Source organism: Typha angustifolia, chromosome 9, assembly GCF_048772165.1.
Source record: "Typha angustifolia cultivar Huaian chromosome 9, ASM4877216v1, whole genome shotgun sequence".
Lineage (NCBI taxonomy): Eukaryota > Viridiplantae > Streptophyta > Magnoliopsida > Poales > Typhaceae > Typha > Typha angustifolia.
The window spans coordinates 2,737,282-2,758,179 of NC_133247.1; the positions used below are offsets into that span (position 1 = coordinate 2,737,282).

The following is a 20,898-nucleotide window of genomic DNA, read 5'->3' on the forward strand; positions in this document are numbered from 1 at the left end:
TATTATTAAAGACGACTAACAGCTGATAAATGCACAATCATGAAATCAAAGGTGAAAATCATTTGCACAGAATGACAGAGAACAGAACTATCATCACAACTAAATGGTGATTTGAATTGTTATATCAATCATGTTTACATTTGTTCTTGGTTCGTGCAATGATTTGAATACTATCCAAGGAGCTCGACATTTCTCTCAATAGGATGAGTTCCTTGTAGATCTATCCCAAAGAAAGAATCTTCTCTCTAGAATAAGTTCATTCTCTACCTAGTCAATATTTAAAACGTACAGCCTATCACGGTGGTGTATGAGAACTTTCTGTCATTAGCCATTGGGCATATGTACAGATGAAATATGCAAAACTCAGTTCCAGTTCCTAGACGACTGGCTTAGATCTGTTGAACAGCGTCTTTAGGAAAGTTGGAATCCATGGAGTCAAAGATTGCAGCACAAATGATCTTCCAAAAAATGCAACACAGAAGCTCGCCGCTAGATGTCAGACTGATCTGCTGTGCACTTCAAGCATGTTTGCTTTATCCTGTAAAAAAAAAAGAATTAGGCTCAGAGACAACCAGATGCTTTGGCACTTCTAATAAGTCTCATAAGCATTTTGAAGAAAATTTCCAAAAGGAGAAGATCTACTGAAAAAGAAAATCTGAATTCAAAAGCTCATGCCCGAGTAAACTTATGGCAAGTCAACAGGTTCCTCAATACAAAAGAGACTTTGCATCAATAATAAGTACATACCATCAGAGTAGTGGAAAGCTCACAACTATCAATAAAGAGACAAGTGAACTCACCTCATTCTGGGTGCTGTTCTCTGAAGGAAACCAGCGCATAAGAATGCCAAGGTGCATTACTACAGGTATTAATTTGAAAACAAGAGGAGTTGTTACCTGTGGAGAGGAAGAGGTAAAAAAGAATATTAAATATTGAGGCTCCACTACAACAATGCTTAAGCAACAAGATGCTCACCAAACTAAGGGCTGTTGTCCCCAGAAGCAAGAGATACATTTTTCCCTATATAAAGAAAAATCCGGTGAGTGGGAAATATAGATCAAAGGATCTGAAAGGCTAGACAATTACATCGCAGAAGTAGAATGGGCAACATCTAGTTGTTGACGTGAGCTAAAATAATGTAACATGCTAGTGTTGAGAACAAGGTTATTAAGGGAGAAAATATTCTATACAATTTGATCGTAAAATGTTTTCTTTTTCAGCAAATGGAAGACACAAAATTACAATCATAGCTTTTATAATGTCTTTTCTTGTCTAAACTACAAAAATATAAGAAAAACAAAAATAAATAAAAAGAAAATGCATAGAGGAACCAATAAGGGAGTCTGCATATCTGAAATCCCAAGCAACACAAGAAAAATTGCATAGACAAGTAGCATGGAACTCTTGATGTCCCTCATTAAATGCTGGTCCAAGCTCCTGATTACACAACTGTCATAGCCCTAAAACTTGTCTATCTTTTAAGTCTGGCAGTAGTTAGTTTTATAAGTAGATCATTATGCAAACAGAGCATTTAAAGGGCATTTAAATGGACAGAGACATGAATAGGATGAGAAAATATCACCTCAACAAGATGAAGATGTGAAGCACGGCTCAAAAGAACGAATGCAAACTCTCCGATTTGAGCTAATGACAAACCTACCTACAGGTCCAGACAGAAACAACAAAAGAACAAGCAATTAGTTTGTTGTATATCCAAAACAAAGTGTCTCAATCAAATTGTCATTAATGATACTTACAACAAAAGCTGTTCTGATGCTGTACCCAAAGGCTTTTACCACTATGGTTGTAACTACTGTCTTAATTACCACAACCAGAATAACAGATGCGAGTAGTATATCGACATGGTGCCACAGGAACTGAACATCTATAAGCATGCCAATGCTAGCAAGGAAGAGAGCAGCAAATAGATTACGAATTGCTTCCACCTTACATGAAAAAAAAAACAGAAAATAGAACATTATCATTAAAACATAGTACAAGGGGGCAAACAAAGCATTCATAGATCATAATGGAATTATGGAAGAATAATAAAAAGCCAGTAGTGCCCAAGAGCCACTAATTTTAAACTAAGAGCCCTAAATCTGCCCTTTCTTTGATTGGATCAAACTGATAAACCCTGACAAACAAATAGTTTTACAAGGAATCAAAATTGATCCAACAACCCCCTTAAGAGGAAGGAATATGGTAAACTAATGGTATGCAGTTCAGTGTTGTCCTTCCCACTTTCAGTCCTTAACTCAGCTTGTGCCTCAATATTGAGTCATGCATGCATACTTTAAGATTTTAAAATTTAAACTTTAGCTTGCCTTTTTCTTTTGCCTTCTCCAATTGTCAGTTCTAAAAGCAAGCCAGAACCTTCAGTAAGACAGCTTACTGGTTGTGCAACTAAAGAACCTTCACTAAGAACCTTCACCATGTAAAATGGGCAGATAAGTCTGAGAGGACAATTTTGTGAGTCCAAGTGGGCAATTTTGTGAGTTAACAGAAATAAACAGAACTTCTTGAAGTGCCTTCAACTATTGTTTCTAACCTTCCTATAATGCAGAATTCAGATATCCATTTCCTAAGACCAAGAGTAGAAATTTAATCAATTTTCATATAACAAGATCTGCACTATATTTAGAATCTCCTTAGGAGTAGAATGAAGAGTGAAGAAAAGTGTGATGCATCAACCAATTGCCATAATTTGCTGATTCAGCAATATCTTTCACAATGTGGCTCCCCTTAAGTTTTCCCAATTAAACTGTGAAGCTAGCAAGTGTTGGCATTGTTAAGTATTGAACACGATGCAATGATATTTTTGCAGAATGACAACCTGCTAACAAGATGTTGGCATTATAAAATACTGGACAAATTGCAGCAACACTCACAAAATAATGACTTCAAATGCACAATAATTGCTGTGATACTCTGAAAAATTGTGTGCCAAAAGAGGAGACATGAAAGAGTAGATAAGCAAGCCATGGTACAGAATAAATATCTCAAAAATAACCTGTACTGCATATCAATTCAATAAAATGTAGAGACCATAGAATCTGAATTAAGTCATCCTAAATCATTATTCTTGCAAGTATATACATACACCAACTGTTAAGTGCAAAAATGATGTAGTCATTAAACCAACAGTTACGTTTTTCAATAGTACGAAGAAGCATGAATGTAACATAATCAACACATCAGTCCTTTTCTGTACTTGTAGAATTAGGTGCAGCTATTATTAGGTTTCAACACCATTCTCGCGGTAAAGTTTAACCTACAAATATGTATGTTGAGAATACTTGCTGCAGCCTGCAAATATGTCACTCCAAATACACGAGATAACATTACAGTGAACTGAGCATGTTGATAGTACCCCAGGAAAATTGTATGAAATCAAATGAATAATTATGAATAATAGGAATAAAGTACCAGTGCACGTAAAATACAAGCTCAAAACATGAAAATGACCAGCTGAAATTCACCTGCTCCAAAGTATGCTGTGCAAAGTCAGTGTTGGATATCATAACTCCAGCAACAAAGGACCCTAGCTCAAGACTCAATCCTAGATTATCACTGCACTGACAGAGATCAAAAGGAAAGGTGGAATATAGATTAGAAAAACTTTGACCTAGAATTTCTTCATTAAGGTCAAAAACAAGAAATTTGGTATGACATATTTTTACCCAAATAGGCTGAGTAATACACAAAGTAAAATAATAATTTCTCTCTTCTCTTGATTTACTTGGTGGACTCATTCCTGAAATCCTTAGAAAATATCAGCCTGAGTGTTTACCATGTAAATCATGGATTCAGTACTTTCTTTTCAAATCCTTTATACATTCTGTTCTTACGTATTAGTCCTACATGATTAAGTAAATCATGTTCTCAGCTACTGATAACTACATCATAGGGATTGCCTTCACAGCATCAATATGAGATTCAAGGAACTAATTTGTAAGTCAACTGACACACACAATCACAATATGTGATGCATGAAGCGATCTTTTCTGTGCTAATTGAAGTTTTTTTAATAAATCATTGAAGTTATAAATGATATTGGGGTCAGGCACAAGGATGAAAAGAACAAAAGAAATTAGTTTGTCAGGAAAGAAACAAATATTTAAGTATGAAACACTAAAGATGGAAAAGACATCTAGAAATAAAAACTAGCAACAGAAGCAGTCTAAATATACAACAAAATTTATGCAGGAAAGTATCCAAGACAAAAGATAAACCAAAGAAAGATTTGTGGTGAAATAAATTAACACACAATGATTTTCTACATCATGAATATAAGGAACCATTGCTCATGGTGAAAGAGTTTCTTGAGACATATAGTAGATCAACAAAGACCGACTACAGAAGAAAGCAAAATACCTAAATAGCTAAATGATTGACCCAAGTTGTTTACTCTTAGTAATTGCATGCAACGCGCACTTACACTCAATACACACATACGGACTACAAAATTTATAGATTAAAAAAGGGAATAACATAGCATGATCTTACCCAAGCTAGCAATAAGCAAAAAGCCACAGAAGCTAACTGGTAGAGTTCATTTGTCTGCAAATTCAGCAAACAGATTAGTCAAGGAGAGCAGAGCTCTACAATGGACAGACTTGCAGTAAAAGGACAAAATTATTGATATCTAGAGCAAATAAGCATATGTTATATGTACTATTTTAGCTGAAGAGCCAAGGGAAAAGAAATTGAATAGAATGTCTCCCAGTCACTACAATATCTGTCTTTAAAATTCTAAATATTCATATAATCATATATGCCAATAGAGGAACTCTATTTTTACTAATTCTTATAATTTCAGCCCATGTCAGTCTATCTACACAAATAAAATCCTACATGTGCGACCAACCACCTATTAGATCTGTAATACTTTTGATCTTTTCCTTTATTAAGCGAGCATCCTCGATCTAGTAACTATGTTGCTGGGAGCTTAACAGTTATGATTCATCATATTCTTCTCATCTTCCCAAAATCCACTGTTTTTCCTTCAGACCATCATTTCTACTTCGCAATTTTTTAATGTTTGTAGATTGCTAGGGATTTTCTTCTAGCTGGTTCTTTGGCTAATATCTACCGACTACTGCTGACCAGAGGACAAAGTCCTCAAGCCAGAAGCAATCATCTTCCTCTTTCGTTCATTAGATTGCTATAACTAATAAAAATATTCCTCAGAATATTACACTATTATCTCCATTAGATTGCCGTATTATCTACTATCTCAAAATCCCAGGAGTTAACATGACTGGGTATATATAAACTCCTGCCAATAATGCTGACACAACCTATTCCAAGTGTGCTCACCAGAAGAGATGGAACAAGTGGAATTCTAGAGCATGAGGTGCCTTAAATTTTCATCCATATAGTATTCATACTCCGAATCAACGGAACAGAACCTTTCTAGTTTTTCTTCAGCTTTCAACTGTCAAGCATCAGGTAAGAGTATGTGATGTTGCTAATTGCTCAACTTTAGAAATCTAGACGTGTGATGCACATCACATGATGACGATTATAACACAACCTCAGAAAAGGCACTCTTTTACAAGGTTCCAAAAATCGGTATCGGGATCGGGATCGGCCGTCCGAAAAAACAATAATACGTATCGGCTGTATCGGCCGTATCGGCCGTATCGGCTGCCTGTATCGGATCGGATTATTTTAATTAAATAAAATTCTAAATATTATTAAAAATGTTAGAGAAATTTCTAAAAATTTAGAAAAAATTATAAGAAAATAAGAAATAATAATTACTCACATATAAAGCCTAAAAAGTAAAAATATCTTTTTCTCCTTCTCTTCTTTTCTATTCATTCTCTCCCACATTCTTTTTTTTATCTTTTTCTCTCTTTCTTTCTCACCTTTTTTTTTTAATCTATCCCTCTCCCACACTCTCTCTTCCATTTTCTCTCTCTCATGCCCCATTTTTTTAATCTTTCCTCTCTCTCTCACTCTCTCTCTTGCTCTTTCCCTCTCTCTCTCCTTTTCTCTCCCTTCCTCTCTCTCCCTCACTCTCTCTCTCCCTCTCTCTCTACTGCTGCTGACAGCTGCTGCTGTCAGCCTGCAGCAGGCAGCTGTTGGCTATAGCCGATCCCGATCCGTTTCGGCCGATCCCACTCGGGATCGGCCGAAACTCAAATCCTTGCTCTTTTACTATACTAAGATATTATGAGATATACAGGATGCCTATCTTCCATAGGCAGATAAACATTTTACTATTTTAGAAACAAATACAATACACTGGCAAGTTCTGGGAGAAAATGCATGTTGATTTTCAGGTTTACTCAATTATAATCACTTAAAATTAGTAAGTCAGCATATAATGATATAAAATCGTTTTAATGTTGCAATTATGTTTTCATATGGTAGACAAATGAGAATCATTGACAATTTGAAGTGTTCATAAGGTTAAGCTGAATATCCCAATAGAGGATTCTAATTTTTGCCAGCCTCACCAACATAAAATTATAGGAAATAACTCACTTGTGATGACAATTGAACCATGAGCTTCAAGAATCGAGGAACAAAAGACCAAGACAGTATAGATGCAGCAGTAATAAACACAGACAAGACCAGCAACCTGCATATGAGAAAAGTACTAAAATCAATAATTGCCAGTACGTTGCATAACTGAGCAATTAGATAAATCTGCTCCTTTTGATTTATTCTGGAGGAAATCCACCTTATAAAATGATGGCTTTGTTCAAGGAGAAGATCAATAAAAAACAGTAATTTTATTATATAAATCCAACAGTTTAATAAGAAACTATAAACACTATTTTGTTTCTGTTGAAAGATAAGAAATCAAGTAATTCATTCAAATCACAAATATAATAGTCTCTTACAGCTTCCCCATTGACATTATTCCTTGGAAAACACCTGATCCACCACCCAAAATTGGAAGCAGTGCAAAGAGTAGACCCACTGCACAATCCTGGAAAAAATATGGCAAATGCGAAACTGATATTCCACCTTAACAAAATGCCTCACCCTCAATGTACTTGCATTCACTTGGAATGCAAGCAAATTATATATTAAACCTTCCAGATTTACAAGATTAGTCTATTGTTAACAATTAAATTAGAAGTCACATGATCAATAAAAGTCACATGATTAGCCACCTGTATTTCACTATTTCCTGTTTCATTATAACATGTGGTGGTCATTCAATATTTGCAAATGATCATAAAAAAATTGTGCAACGAATTATAAAGTCAGTATGTAATGGTAATACTGTGACAGAAATTGTTGAAATGCAAAACGTTTCACAAGACAAACCTGAAGAATAAGTGTACCAATTGTCACTTGACCATGAAGAGCATTCGTGCTACTTTTTTCCATCAAAAATTTGGAAACCTGGTATAGAACAGAATAACAATCCATTTACCCAAGTAGAGAGAAGGGAATGTAGCAAACTTAAATATATTTAGATTTGAAATTGTTACCACTGCAGTAGATGACATTGATAAGAAAGAGCCAACAAATATGCCCTCAGATGATTTCGCACCACATAACTGCATGAAGTCAAAATCTCTGATTTCTTAGACAGTTAACCTTTCTCACAACACTGAACAAGTGAAAATAGTTTACTACTACCAAGGTACATATGCTTTAAATTTAAAAGAACAATCAACAGCGTACCATGGCAGTTAGACCGCACAAGAACATGAATATAACAATCTGAAGTAGACCTCCAAGAACAGCAACAGGCCCAACAACTTTTAACTGGCAGTTACTAAAAGCAAAATAAGTGCTGTATAAAATAATATCATATATTGTAAACTGTATGCCTAGGAAAGAGTTAGCATTCTTTAAAAGAAGCAGATATTGTGTATATTATTCTGTTCAAAATGGATACCTTCGTCAATGAAAACTCAAGGCCCAATGCAAAAAGAAGAAACACCACACCAAACTGTGCAACTGTCTCAACCTGAATTAGAATGAAATGTATTAAATGAGGAATAATACAGATAATCAACATGCCTCTTCCAACAATAGCTGAGAAGAAAATATAAACAACTCAGGAAGTTATTTGGAATTGCATTATATATGCATATTGAAGAAATATTTCAGTAAATCTTCAGACAAGATGTACCCAACAAAAATAATGATTTAAAAAGAAAGACAGCATTTTTCGAATTATTTTAGCCAGGATCACACTGATAAAGCAGGGAAAATTGAGAATGTGTTCTCCTTAAAGTACATCATGTTTAGTAAATCTCACACTGATAAAGTTGTTGTTCAGATTTTGTACATTTATTCTGATGTATCAAACTTTCTTTTACAATGTTGACTTTCTTGCATTCTACAATATTCATGCATGGAATGAATATGGAGAAAAATCAACATAACAAGCCTAACCAAATCTTCTACAGTTAGCTGATTAGACTTATTTTTGTCAGAATCTAAGAAACAACATGGTGTAGTATCAGAGAAAACTATTAGAATACAAAACAAATGAGGAAACAGTAGAAAACAGAAGAAAAGTTAGAGCCAACCTTCTTTTTATTAACAAATAGATTATCAAAAAGTGTGCAGCTAAACCAACAAAGAACAGAAACTCAAGAAAGTTATAATATTATGAACTTGAAGTCTTGAAGGTTATGAAACTACCTGCACAATTTCACTAATAAAGTTCAAGCCCCCTGGTCCAATGAGGGACCCTGCCAGAAGGTAACCAACAATAACCTTGCAAGTTGCAAGTAGAAATGGAACAATGAGATATATAAGCAGAGGAGGAACAAAAATAGTGGAAGAACTGATGCACTAAAATTAGTTTCAAGCACAGGCTGAGCAATGATCAACAATCACATGCTCAGTGATTAGAATTTGACTGTCTTTACCCCCAAAAAGAAAGAAAACAGAAACAAAACCAAAAAAATAAAAAAAATAAAAAAGAGGTAAAAAGAGTACAATATGGTACTCACAGGCTGCCCCATGCATGAAAAAGTGATGCCACCAATAGTAGCTGAAACAATTACAACAGCTAGATCCGAAATCAACCTGCAAGGAGTCATTAAGTTAAAACCTGAATGACAAGTATTCAGCCAATTATAAACACACAAAATTGCACACAATAAATTATTAAAGCTGACCTTAAATCTACTTGAAGCACTGGATACTTAGATTTACGATTTGACATCACAAAGACATTGTCCTACATAAATGAAGCAAGCAAAGTTTTTTGAGTTAGTGGAAATCAATAAATAATTTTTAAAAAACAAGCAAACAAACACCAAAATTTTCTGACAGCTATAAAACATACTTGCCAGTTGTCATCCTAAACCAACATTAAAATACCTTTCTATCTATCAAGGTTGTCATATCATCAGAACCCTCATTTTCCAATGCAAAGACATCACCAATTTGGAAAGATTTGGTGGCACTGCACAAAAAACAGTATGGAAGTAAACATATGTTCCTAGTTGAAATGCTGCTGTTTTATACTACTTGAAACATTTACATACTTTGCCTCCTGTGACTCATTTTTCTTTGACTTATCATGTGTAATAATTGCTACAGTCTCCAAAACAGCCTGATCAGTTAAAAAAGTAAGTCTTTTTGGAAAAAGAATTTAAGAAAAAAAAAAAGACTGCTAAGTACAAAGCAATTGCACCAGACACTTTAGCAAGAACATAAACAGCAGACCAAACCTACTTGATGATCTGCTACACTGTTGTTGAAGCTACTTTTGTCAGGACCTGACAAAGAATATTGGCTCATCAAAAATATCAAAGCAATCTCAGAAGAAGAAAAATTGCACTGACAGTCTAAGTACAAAGAAAAATAGAAGGTACAAACAATAAAGTATAATAGAATGATAGAAGTAGAGATTTTTCAAGACATGTTAGCATTAGATATGCATTCCATATTTGGACAATTTAAGGAGTTCAAAATTGATTGCAAGTATGAAGGAAAAAGATCATTTACTCTCCCAATATAACACCACATATATATAGACCGTTTCTGTTCCTCTTCTTTAATTATGGAGTAGGTAACTGAAAGAGGTTTTAAGTATTTATCACCTTTTAAGTCTAAAAACAGATTTCCTAGTAAATGGTCACAATCGTTTGTACCAGAAACCAAACAAGACTACCTCAGTTGCCACCAAAAACAAATACAGGTGCAAGGTACACACAAATGCACAAACCTAGAAACAGAAAAGTTCATTTATGATCAATAGAGAACTTGACTCACAAGTCACAACTAACTAATATGTCCTTATAAACCCACGAAATAGATGTCTAAATACATAATCTTAGATGTCAATCTTTGAAAAAGATTTTCATATAATGAGGCAAGGTTTTTTTTTTTTTTGCGCACAAGTCATATGCAAATCATACATAATTAAAAGAGAATAATCATTATATGGAAATCTCCTAAGAGCACGTATAGTGAGAAGAAAGTTGAGAACATTTTGTGATGATGAAACCCAACATAATTTAGAAAGAGCAGGAAGATAGAGCATCTTGACATCAAAGGAAAGCAGAAAAAGAGGTTAATTAACACCTTTAAAAACGATTCAGCTCATTTTCTTAGTCATCAAGAGCCTCAAGTTCGTAAGATGACGCATCAATTTCTTGGAAGTTGGAACAAAATAGAGAATTACATTCTTGATCAAAATTTGAAACGAAATAGAGATCCCTACCTTCGGGCGAATCTCCCTCCGAGAACTCCTTCTCAAGCACGCGATCAAACATCTCGGCAATGCTCCCTTCCCCGGAGCTGTTATGCGAAGGCCCCATCATAAGATTGCCATAGAATTTCTCCCTCGTCTCCTTGTCGGGCCTGGCGACCACGCGAAACATCGCAGATGGCGAAACCAGCGTGAGAAAGAAGACGAGACTCAACATTCCCCGAGCCCACTCGATCGCCACGGCCATCTAATCCAGACTCGAGATCAAATACGGAGATCGGAGAACACGGGGGAGGAGATTTCAGAAGCAGAGGAAGGCATCGAAGGAAGAAAAAGTTGTGGAAGAGAAGAGAAGGGTCGAGAACGACGTCGTCGCCATCGGTAGGTAACCGGTTGTTGGGATCGGTAGTTCGGCCCCTCTCCCACCCGAGTGAAACAGAGAAAATCTGGGCCGTGTGATCTAATTTATCGCCTCGCTTCTCCCGTCCGCGTTAGACTTACGCCGCAGTTCACGCGGGTCTACGGGTTTTCGTTTCGGGTTCACCCGCATGTGTTTATAGAAAATTAATTGTGGACTTTGGCGCCTTAAGGGACGAACCGTGAAGAAGACCAAATAACATATTACGGATCATCGGATCTGCTGCAGGTTGCATATGTGGCAACTTGTGACTGGTTATTATGCCGAGTAACATATCAACAGGACCCTTGCATTTTAATTATATTATTTATTCACACAAGAAAAAAGAAAAAAGAAAAAAAGAGGCAGTATATTAACACTAGGAACTTTTACATATTTGCCACTGAAATTTTCGAATATTATAATTGTTGTTGTATTCTTTAAAATATCAAAATTATCACCAATTTTTTTTATTCTTTTAGAATTTTAATTATTATTAATTTTTAATAGAAGATTCCTAAAGCATTATTATTAAAATTAATATATATATATTTAATTAACCAAAAATAAATTTTAAGTTTAGATTTTTAAACTATTTTTAATAATTTATGCAAAGATAGAATAGTCTTTTTAGATTTAGATTGTATTTTAATTATGACTAATTAGACTTAACTAAGAGAATGATATTTTTGAAAGAAACATAATGATCTTAATGGCAATTATATATATTCTAAAGAAATGCAATGGCAATTTAATATTTGAAAGTTTTCAGTGAGAATTATGTAAAAATCCCTCATATTTGTTATTGGACCATTATATATATATTTTGATGCCTAAAAAACAATAGATGAATTAACTTAACTATGTAAAATAACTTTAATACTCTTAAATAAATTTTAAAATATTGAAGTAAGGTTAAAAGAGAATAATATTTAAGGTCAAATAAGGATACTTTAGATTTTAAATTTTTTACTTTTAAAAAATAATATAATAATTATAATTCAGTTGGCTATTGTTAAGTAAAAAGTCCACTCAGACAATTTTTGTGGCATTAAGAGCAAATTGTGGGAGCAAAATGATAAATATTGTAAGATATAAAGAATAATAGAAATAAAACATATGGTTTTGATAAATCTCCCTAAAGACGTTCTCATCGAACCTGAATCCAAGCCCAAGTATGCAGGCCGACGTGGGGCTGATCAACGGGCCAGGTTTTCAGGGCTCATGCCGATTGAGTCAGCATACGTTCCAATTGGTTGTACCTAAGCCTAAGGTGAGAATGATTTTTTTTATTACTAATGATATGCTTTATATTGTTTATAGAGATTAGCTTTATATGTGTTTGACATACAATTTTTTATATTTAAATCTTAATATTTTATATTAATTGTCTTTAAAATAAATATCATAAATATATTTAAGATTTAATCATCGAAAATTATATAACAGTATCGATTTAGTTAGGATATAGTTATAAATTTTATTATCAATTTACTTTTCATATCCAAAAATAAAAAATATAGATTCAAATATATATATTGAATCCGTTTTCAGTTAGGAGCGAGGCATTACTTCGGAGTAAATCGATTAATTGCCCGTGTATATACGTAAATAATCCAATTTTACTTGTTTTAAGCGTCTCTAATAAGTTTATAACTGTGACCGACATTATAAAAGAGCTCTCCACCTCATCCCATAATGGAGCCCACGTTTTTCCACACACACAGAGAAATCACCATACAGTAAACCGAGTCACCACCGTGCGATCTAATTCTATCATCAAGAAGACATAATCCAACAGTACAAAATGGACAGAATAATATTAACAGTATCGTCCCCACTCCAACGGCACGATCCAATACGCTCCTCCATCGACAACATCACATGCCTCCCACGCAAAAGACAAATTAACCCCAGTTAGTTATCCCAACCATAGTTAACCCCCTCCAATCTCACCGCCACCACCTTTTATTCTCTCTATCTTGCTCGTCTCGCTCCTCTTCTTGCAGAGAAGCGAACCAGATCGCCATGGCCTCTCTTCTCCTTCCTCTTTTGGTAACTTTTCTACTCTCAATTCCTAGCAATGGCCACAATATTACGGCCATCCTCGACGGGTTCCCGGACTACGCCCTCTACAACAGCTACCTCACCCAGACCAAAGTCTGCGACGAGATCAACTCGCGGGAGACCGTCACCTGCCTCGTCCTACCGGACTCGGCGATGTCCTCCCTCGTGGCGAAGCAATCCCTCGCGGGGATCAAGAATGCGCTCCGCCTCCTCAACCTCTTAGACTACTTCGACCCCCAGAAGATCCATGACCTCCCCAGTGGCACGACGCTCACCACGACGCTCTACCAGGCCACCGGGAACGCCCCCGGAAACCTCGGGTTTGTCAACATTACCAACCTCCGAGGTGGCAAGGTCGGCTTCGCGTCCGCCGTGCCCGGCGCCAAGTTCGACGCTTCGTACATGAAGGCGGTGAAGCAGATCCCGTACAACCTCTCCGTGATGGAGATCTCATCTCCGATCCTTTTCCCGGGACTTCTCGATGCGCCATCAGCTTCGACCACTAACCTCACGGCGCTTCTGGAAAAGGCTGGTTGCAAGACGTTCGCGTCCCTCGTGGCTTCTTCCGGGGTTCTCAAAATTTACCAATCTGCCATGGCTAAGGGGCTTACCATCCTTGCCCCTAACGATGACGCCTTCAAGGCGGATGGTGCGCCCGATCTTAGCACGCTTTCCAGTGCCGATTTGGTCACTTTGCTGCAATACCACGCGCTGCCGGCTTACACTCCCAAGTCGTCCCTCAAGGCTTCGTCCGGCCCCATGACGACACTAGCCTCGAGCGCCTCCGGTAAGTACGGCATCTCGGTGGCCTCGCGTGGCGATGACGTTACCCTCGACACCGGCGTCGACACCTCGCGAGTAGCTTCCACCATACTCGACGACACGCCCGTCTGCGTGCTCACGGTGGATAACCTCCTCCTCCCCGTCGAGCTCTTCGGCGGCGCGCCGGCTCCAGCTCCGGGGCCGGCTGTACTGACTCCCGCTCCGGCTCCAGCCGCACTGGCTCCGGCCCCGGAAGGGTTGTCACCATTGCAGTCCCCGCCGGCGCCTCCCACTGCGGCGCCGTCGGATGCGCCGGCTTCGCCTTCGGACAAGGCGGACGTGAAGGCCTCTGATGGGGTGGCAGTGAGGTCGGCCGGAGTCATGGCGACGGTGGTGCTTTGTTCATGGGCGTTCGCTTCCGTGTTTTGAGCCGTTGGATTATTTGAGTACTACTCTCTTAGTGGATTCTATCGCTTCTCTATTTTTCTCTCATTTGGACCATAATTTATTTGTTAGTTGGATCGACGGTGGTGATCCCTTTGTTTATTTAGGCTTATTTGTACGAGGATTGTTATTCTGCTGTTATTAGAGCCTTTTATTTTCCTAATACTGCTGCTTGTTCTCTTACAAAGAGTTGATAAACATTGGAGTACTCTTATTCACAGAAGAAGGATAAGTTTTGGTTGCACTCATGCTCGAAGGCATAAAAATTAAAAGACGACAGTTGGTAGTAGACATCTCGTGCATGAGGCCATGTGCTTGTTCTCAGTAAAGGGTCCTCCAGAATAGAGCTCTTTAAAGGACCTCTCTTTTGAGTTGCTCACTTAGCTCCTCTTTTCTTTTTTTATAGATTAATCAGCATTAATTAACTTATCTTTCTTTTTATTATACTCTTCAAATTTGCATTCTTATCTTACCCCTGGCATGCAGCCATGCAGGACATCCAAGGACATTACGTAGGACCCATAACAGTACGCATTTATTTTTGTACATAATTAGGTAGTCGGTGGCTTTAATTAAGATCGTCTCTCGTGATAGTGAATTGCTAGTGTCGGTTGGTTCGCGAGAAGGAAGAGTGGTTGCAATCTATTAGCTGCCCCTATTCCAGGTGTTTAAACTTTAAGCTTTAAACTTTAATGGAGATCTTTGCTCTGTTTACACGTAAATGGATAGAAAGAAAAGCAAATGCACAAATATTTATGGCGATATCCTATCATTGCTATATTGAAAAGTTCACATCACGATGGAGAGATCTGCTGGACGAATTGGGTGATGGAGAATAGGGGAAGAAGGCGGAGAGAGATATGGCTGGCATTTCTTGCCTCGTTGGACCACTGCACTTAGTTTAGTGGGAATGCAAACCCAGGCACAACTTGGCTGAGCTGGAGTGCATCCGAGGCCACCACTCATGTGGGCCAGAGGACAGTGAGGACTTGGTGGATTCGAATAGAAGCCATACTGTTGCACATCCATAGACACGTGAACGGAGAGGCCATTCATCCTGTCTGATTTGGCTCTTTGCCCATTTGGACCCTCTCTTTTGTAGATGGTATGATGCTTAGATGCGACCAAATTTAACTGCGCATCACGGTCTTGATGTTGAGTTCGTCCCAAAACACAATTTGTTGGAGATGAGGGTGCATCTTCCAACATTATGCAAGTGTGTAATATAAGCACTTGTTATAAATCATTATTTAGTTATTTAATTACTTTTTATAAATTGGTCGAAATTGACTATGAATTGCAAGTTGGAGAACAACAGCATACTGAGTCATGACAAACAGCGGCAAAGTTAGGATTTTTTATTTTTTATTTCCTTACGAGAGGCAAAACACAAGGCTCCGTTCACTTTCATTTTTAAGAAAAGTATTCTAATCTTTAATATTAGAAAAGAAAAGGCTAGTTTTAGTATACTTATTTTATTATTTAATTAAATACTACTATAAAAAATAATTATTATATTTAATGTGATATTAAATTAATATTAAAATAATAAAAAATAGTGAATTTATATCAGGAGTTGGTGATTTTTTAAATCAAATAACAAAAATATTATTGATTGAATGTAAAGTAGCAGCAGGAGTAATTAGATTTTGTTTAATCGATAACTTGTTATTAAATTATATTTTAAAGTTATATGAAATAAGATGAGAGGGGGCAAATAATTTAATACCTCTCTAAAATTTACGATCATTATAATAGTAAGTTTTGATACCTTATTTTCCGCGTATGTTTCAACTCTATATTACATTAAAAAAAAAGGGCATACTAATCATTAAAAAATATTACTGTGCACCTAACTCTCAAGTGACATGTTCTTTTGTTTTTTTCTGTAGATATGATTTGGCCTAATTTATAGCAAATATAGGTATAATTTAAATTTGATTATCTATCTTTATACGAATAATTCAATTTAAATTTGATTCTCCGTCTTTTTATGTTATCAAATTTTAGTTTAAATTATTTTTTAAATTAATAGGAGTGATGCGATTTGGGTCAGATCGGATCACATCATGGGGATATTGAGCTCAATGGATTGAGTTTAGTTATCTTATTTACTTATTTAGTTTAGTTAGGGTTTTAGTAGGTCATGATTTTATTTAATTAGCTAAATTCTATGTAGTTTTAAAAAAAATATCCATAAAATATTCTATAGAGGTCAGAATAATATCAAACTAGTTGGATAACATGGCAAACCTTGAGATTTACAATTTTAGTATTGACGACTTCTCAAAATTCGAAATTTATCTGTAGCGAAATAAAAGATTAATCTGAGAAATAAGGAATGTTGATTTAGCTAAGTCTTGTTTAGCTTTAATATAAGCTAATAAAGCAAATCCTAATAAAAGTCGGTCTAAGATTAGCCTCTATAAATATGTGGAGTGCAGCCATAATTAATTTTGATGAAATGAATATTGAGTTAAGTTTATTTACCTTGTATTACTTATCGTCCTTATGTTTTTATCGAAACCGTTAAATTGTCATAATTTTTTTAGGAATAGATTATAGCCGTAGAAGCATTCCGTCTTTTCAAACCCTAAACACCACCTTCCACTAGCAACCACCCTATTTTACGATCGTCCACTACTCTCCAATGAATGTCGCAACGTCGATTAATTATTATTATATCCTACTTCGACCTTGATCCACTATTTTAATAATAACTTTTATCCAAATCTCTGATTGACTTTATTCCAAAACCATTAGATTTGAGATTTCTGAGATTACTATCCCTCAAAATCTCATAATCATCCTATGCACAGATCATTTTAGATGTGATTTGTAATAAAGAGATATATGCAAGTAACTAAAAAAATAGTTCAACAAATATAATTTAGTTAAAAAAATAGTTCAACAAATATAATTTAGAACTTTTAGGTCAACGATATATATATATATATTATATATATGCCTTTTATCTAATAAATTATTAAGATAATATATTTATCAAAAACTAATATAAACATACGAAATTTAAAAGGATATATACGTAGATAAAAGAAGGTAGTGTCGGGTCTACGTTAAACCAAAAGAATCGATGACAGCGTCGACTGGTCTCCAAATACACTAGAATATGGAGGCCACCCGACTCCTTAACCCCTTCTTCAAGAAAGAAAAATATATACACCGATCTATCACCCATTTCTCTCCATAAATATTCACTCCCTCCTGAGTCCTGAGCCAAACGATACGCAAGAAGATCTAGAGAGTAACTCAGATTGTTCCGCAATCCATAGCTAGAGAGAATGGCAGCACAAGGGAAGGAGATGAAATTACTGGGATCACATAAAAGTCCCTTCTCACTGAGGGTGGAGATCGCTTTTAACCTCAAGGGGCTGGGTTATGAACTCTTGGAGGAAACTTGGGAAAAAAGTCAGCTCCTCCTCGAGTCCAATCCAATTTACAAGATGATCCCTGTGCTCATCCACGACGGCCAGCCAATTTGCGAGTCCATGATGATTGTGGAGTACATCGACGAGGTTTGGGCTCGTACGAACACTTCGATCCTACCATCCGATCCTTACGACCGTGCCATGGCTCGCTTCTGGGCCAAGTACATCGACGACAAGGTCTTAAAATTTAAAGGTTATACGAGCAAATAAGAAAGTTTTGAGGGGGTGTATATGCAACAATAACTTTTTCCTTGTAACAGGTGCCTCCTTCACTTAGGATCATCATGGGACTCCTCCCAGGGAGCGAGGAAGAAGCAGTGAACCAAATCCTCACCGCACTGCAGCTGCTAGAGAAGGCGTTTGAGAAGTGCGGCGAAGGAAACGACTTCTTTGGTGGGGAGACAGTAGGCTACGTTGACATTGCCTTGGGTTGCTACTTGGGTTGGTTCAAAGCAATGGAGAAGATGAATGGCTTCACAATTCTGGATGAGTCCAAGACTCCTCTGTTGGTAGGATGGGCAAATCGTTTCTGCTCGCACGACTCGGTGAAAGGAGTGATGCCAGAGGTTGAGATGCTAATCGAATTCAACAAGAAGGTCCGAGACAAACTCAATGTTGCTCCTGCTAATTGAGTGAATCATTAATTAATGCTAAAACAACTGTTGCTTACTGCGATGCATACAGTTGTAATATTATTAGCTATAAATAAAGATTTATGTGTGGAATTGTTATCCTTTTGTAGCATTTTGATGCAAGTAGTTTGAGAAGCCGTATGACTTATTGCACAAGATTCTCATTTCGTGCAATTATTTCTTTCTTCCGGTACGAGTGTCTCCACTGATCAAAATGAATAATCGAGCTAATAGTCCACGATATATCTAAATTACATTAAAGCCCCTGAGCAGAATTTGCATGTAAAAGTGAAAGAGATAATTACATAAACTATTTCTCATTTTTATAGACACTCTATTATTTTTTTTTTAAAACAAATTGTCCCCGTAAACTATTTTGTTCTCAATTTTGCTCTCTTCTATCCTATAAAATAAGGATAATATAATGCATAAAAGAGCTTAAAATTAATCACATGACACTTAAAAATCATTTTTTAATTAAAAATTCTAATCGATACTAATGAAAAACAGATATTTTAAAGATTTTCAATAAACAAGTAGATTAATATGTTATGAAAAATAAATAAAGATGTCAATAAAATAGAGCAGTAGTATAGGGGTTTAAATTATAATTATCCCAAAGATAAATTTGTTTTCAAAGGTAAAATAGTGGTTTATTGTATTCTAAGCATCTTTGAAGAGTATAGCAAGCTAATTTTGACTAGGTTTGACAAGACTAGTCTATATTGTGACATCACATGAGGGCATTTTAGTTTATTTTTTCTTAAATGATGTTGTCTTCACTATTTGTTATCGTCGTTGCCATCGAGCATAGTATTATTTTTCTCCACTCTGGATCTCTTTTTGCTGGTGCTCTAGTTGGCCGTTCTTTAGTCGACGTCCTATTAAGCCCTTTTGGGTTTTCATGGTGTTTAGTTCAGAGTTTTTATGTTGGCATGAGTCTTTAGTTTTGGTCATAATCTAGCTTGTATACTGCGGAGTTTGAGTTTTCCCATTTCTATGTATTGAAGATGGTTGTGTGTTGTGTTTATTAGGGCTTTATCTTTTACAGATTATAGCTATAATGCTTCATATTCTTGATCGAAAGGAAGTTAATACTAACCAATAAAGCTTAAGTATTTCAGGTGTTTATCATTTAGAACTTATTTGCCCTGTGAATTTAAAAAATTTGATTATATTTAATGCAATTATCTGCTTATAAATTTTTCATCAGAAAAATAAAAAAATAAACGTCGACGATATGAGTAAATATCATGAGTTCAACTCTTCCATCTCTTAATCGCTATTCAGGAAACTCAACCTAAACTACTAATATTGTGCAATCTTTGACAATTAATTGCTTCAATTCGTGGCTTCAGAGGGATGGATAAAGAAACATTAGTGTGGCAGAGGCAGCAGAGCAAGCAGCCACTGCTCTCGAACTACTAGTAGAGGCTTCAGAGAAGTGCAGCAAAGGGAAGGAGTTCTTTGGTGGACAAACTATTGGGTATTTAGACATTGCAGTGGGGTGATATATATATTTGGGGTTGATTAAGGCATCAGAGGAGATGGAGATATATGGCATCAAAATCTTTGACGAGGCTAAGTTGCCAAAGCTGGTGGATTGGGCATGCAGAGCGTTTCTGTGCACACGATGCTGTGAGAGAAGTGATGCCATCGGTTGAGAAGCTGGTAGAGTTCATCAAAGTGCGTCAAGATCGGCTGAATTAATTAATTTGGCCATGTTGGGTTTCGTAATTAATTGTTGTAATAAAAGTAAGGTGGTTAAAAAGTGGCACTAGCTACTAGCTAGCATAATAATATATGAGGACATGTTTAGGTTGTTCGGAAATGAGAGAAACAAATTGGCAACTCTCTGAAACCGTATCACTTTTCTACTGTTTTGGATAAAAATTAAGGAAGTAGATTTGATGTGGATGTCTCAATTTCATCATCTAAAGCAGTTTACTTTTCTATATTCATAACAATCATCTGTCTATATATATATATATATATTGAAGTCCGTAGAAAAAGAAGGTAGTGCCGGGTTTACATAGACATAGTGAATCAAAACAATTGACGACTGGTTGTCAAATACAGTGTAACATGGAAGCGACCCAAGTCCTTAACCCTTACTTCAAGAAACAAAACAAAGACAGCAATCTAATCACCCAGTTCTCTCCATAAAATACCGACCCCTCCTGAGTCCTGAATCCTGAGCCAAACGCTACACAAGAAAATCTAGAGAGTGACTCAAATTGCTCTTCAATCCATAGCTGGAGAGAATGGCAGCAGAAGGGAAGGAGATGAAAACTAGTGGGATCACATTCAAGTCCCTTCTCACTGAGGGTGGAGATCGCTTTTAACCTCAAGGGGCTGGGTTATGAATTATTGGAGGAAACTTGGGAAAAAAATGAGCTCCTCCTCGAGTCCAATCCGATTTACAAAATGATCCCTGTGCTCATCCACGACGGCCAGCCAATTTGCGAGTCCATGATGATTGTGGAGTACATCGAC

At 36.4% G+C, this 20,898-nt stretch overlaps 3 protein-coding genes across 3 annotated transcripts; 2 read left to right on the plus strand and 1 right to left on the minus strand.

Moving 5' to 3' along the window:
* Positions 1-90: 90 nt before the first annotated feature.
* Positions 91-11,090, minus strand: LOC140766920 (K(+) efflux antiporter 5). The gene is made up of 20 exons (XM_073106611.1): positions 10,664-11,090; positions 9,673-9,716; positions 9,483-9,550; positions 9,316-9,400; positions 9,111-9,172; positions 8,943-9,018; positions 8,629-8,703; positions 7,874-7,945; positions 7,657-7,740; positions 7,461-7,529; positions 7,294-7,371; positions 6,861-6,949; positions 6,499-6,595; positions 4,510-4,563; positions 3,483-3,578; positions 1,758-1,946; positions 1,583-1,660; positions 976-1,020; positions 801-896; positions 91-538 (listed from the first exon to the last, which is right to left on the minus strand). The coding sequence occupies exons 1-20, from the start codon at positions 10,896-10,898 to the stop codon at positions 497-499; spliced, it is 1,734 nt and encodes a 577-aa protein (XP_072962712.1). The 5' UTR covers positions 10,899-11,090; the 3' UTR covers positions 91-496.
* A 1,935-nt stretch (positions 11,091-13,025) lies between these two features.
* LOC140766517 (fasciclin-like arabinogalactan protein 10) lies at positions 13,026-14,484 on the plus strand. Its single transcript, XM_073105907.1, has one exon. It carries the CDS (start codon positions 13,077-13,079, stop codon positions 14,304-14,306), a length of 1,230 nt encoding a protein of 409 aa, XP_072962008.1. The 5' UTR covers positions 13,026-13,076; the 3' UTR covers positions 14,307-14,484.
* Positions 14,485-17,476: 2,992 nt separating this feature from the next.
* Positions 17,477-18,503, plus strand: LOC140767344 (glutathione S-transferase U17-like). Its single transcript, XM_073107208.1, has 2 exons — positions 17,477-17,947; positions 18,031-18,503. The coding sequence occupies exons 1-2, from the start codon at positions 17,624-17,626 to the stop codon at positions 18,400-18,402; spliced, it is 696 nt and encodes a 231-aa protein (XP_072963309.1). The 5' UTR covers positions 17,477-17,623; the 3' UTR covers positions 18,403-18,503.
* The last annotated feature ends 2,395 nt before the right edge of the window (positions 18,504-20,898 follow it).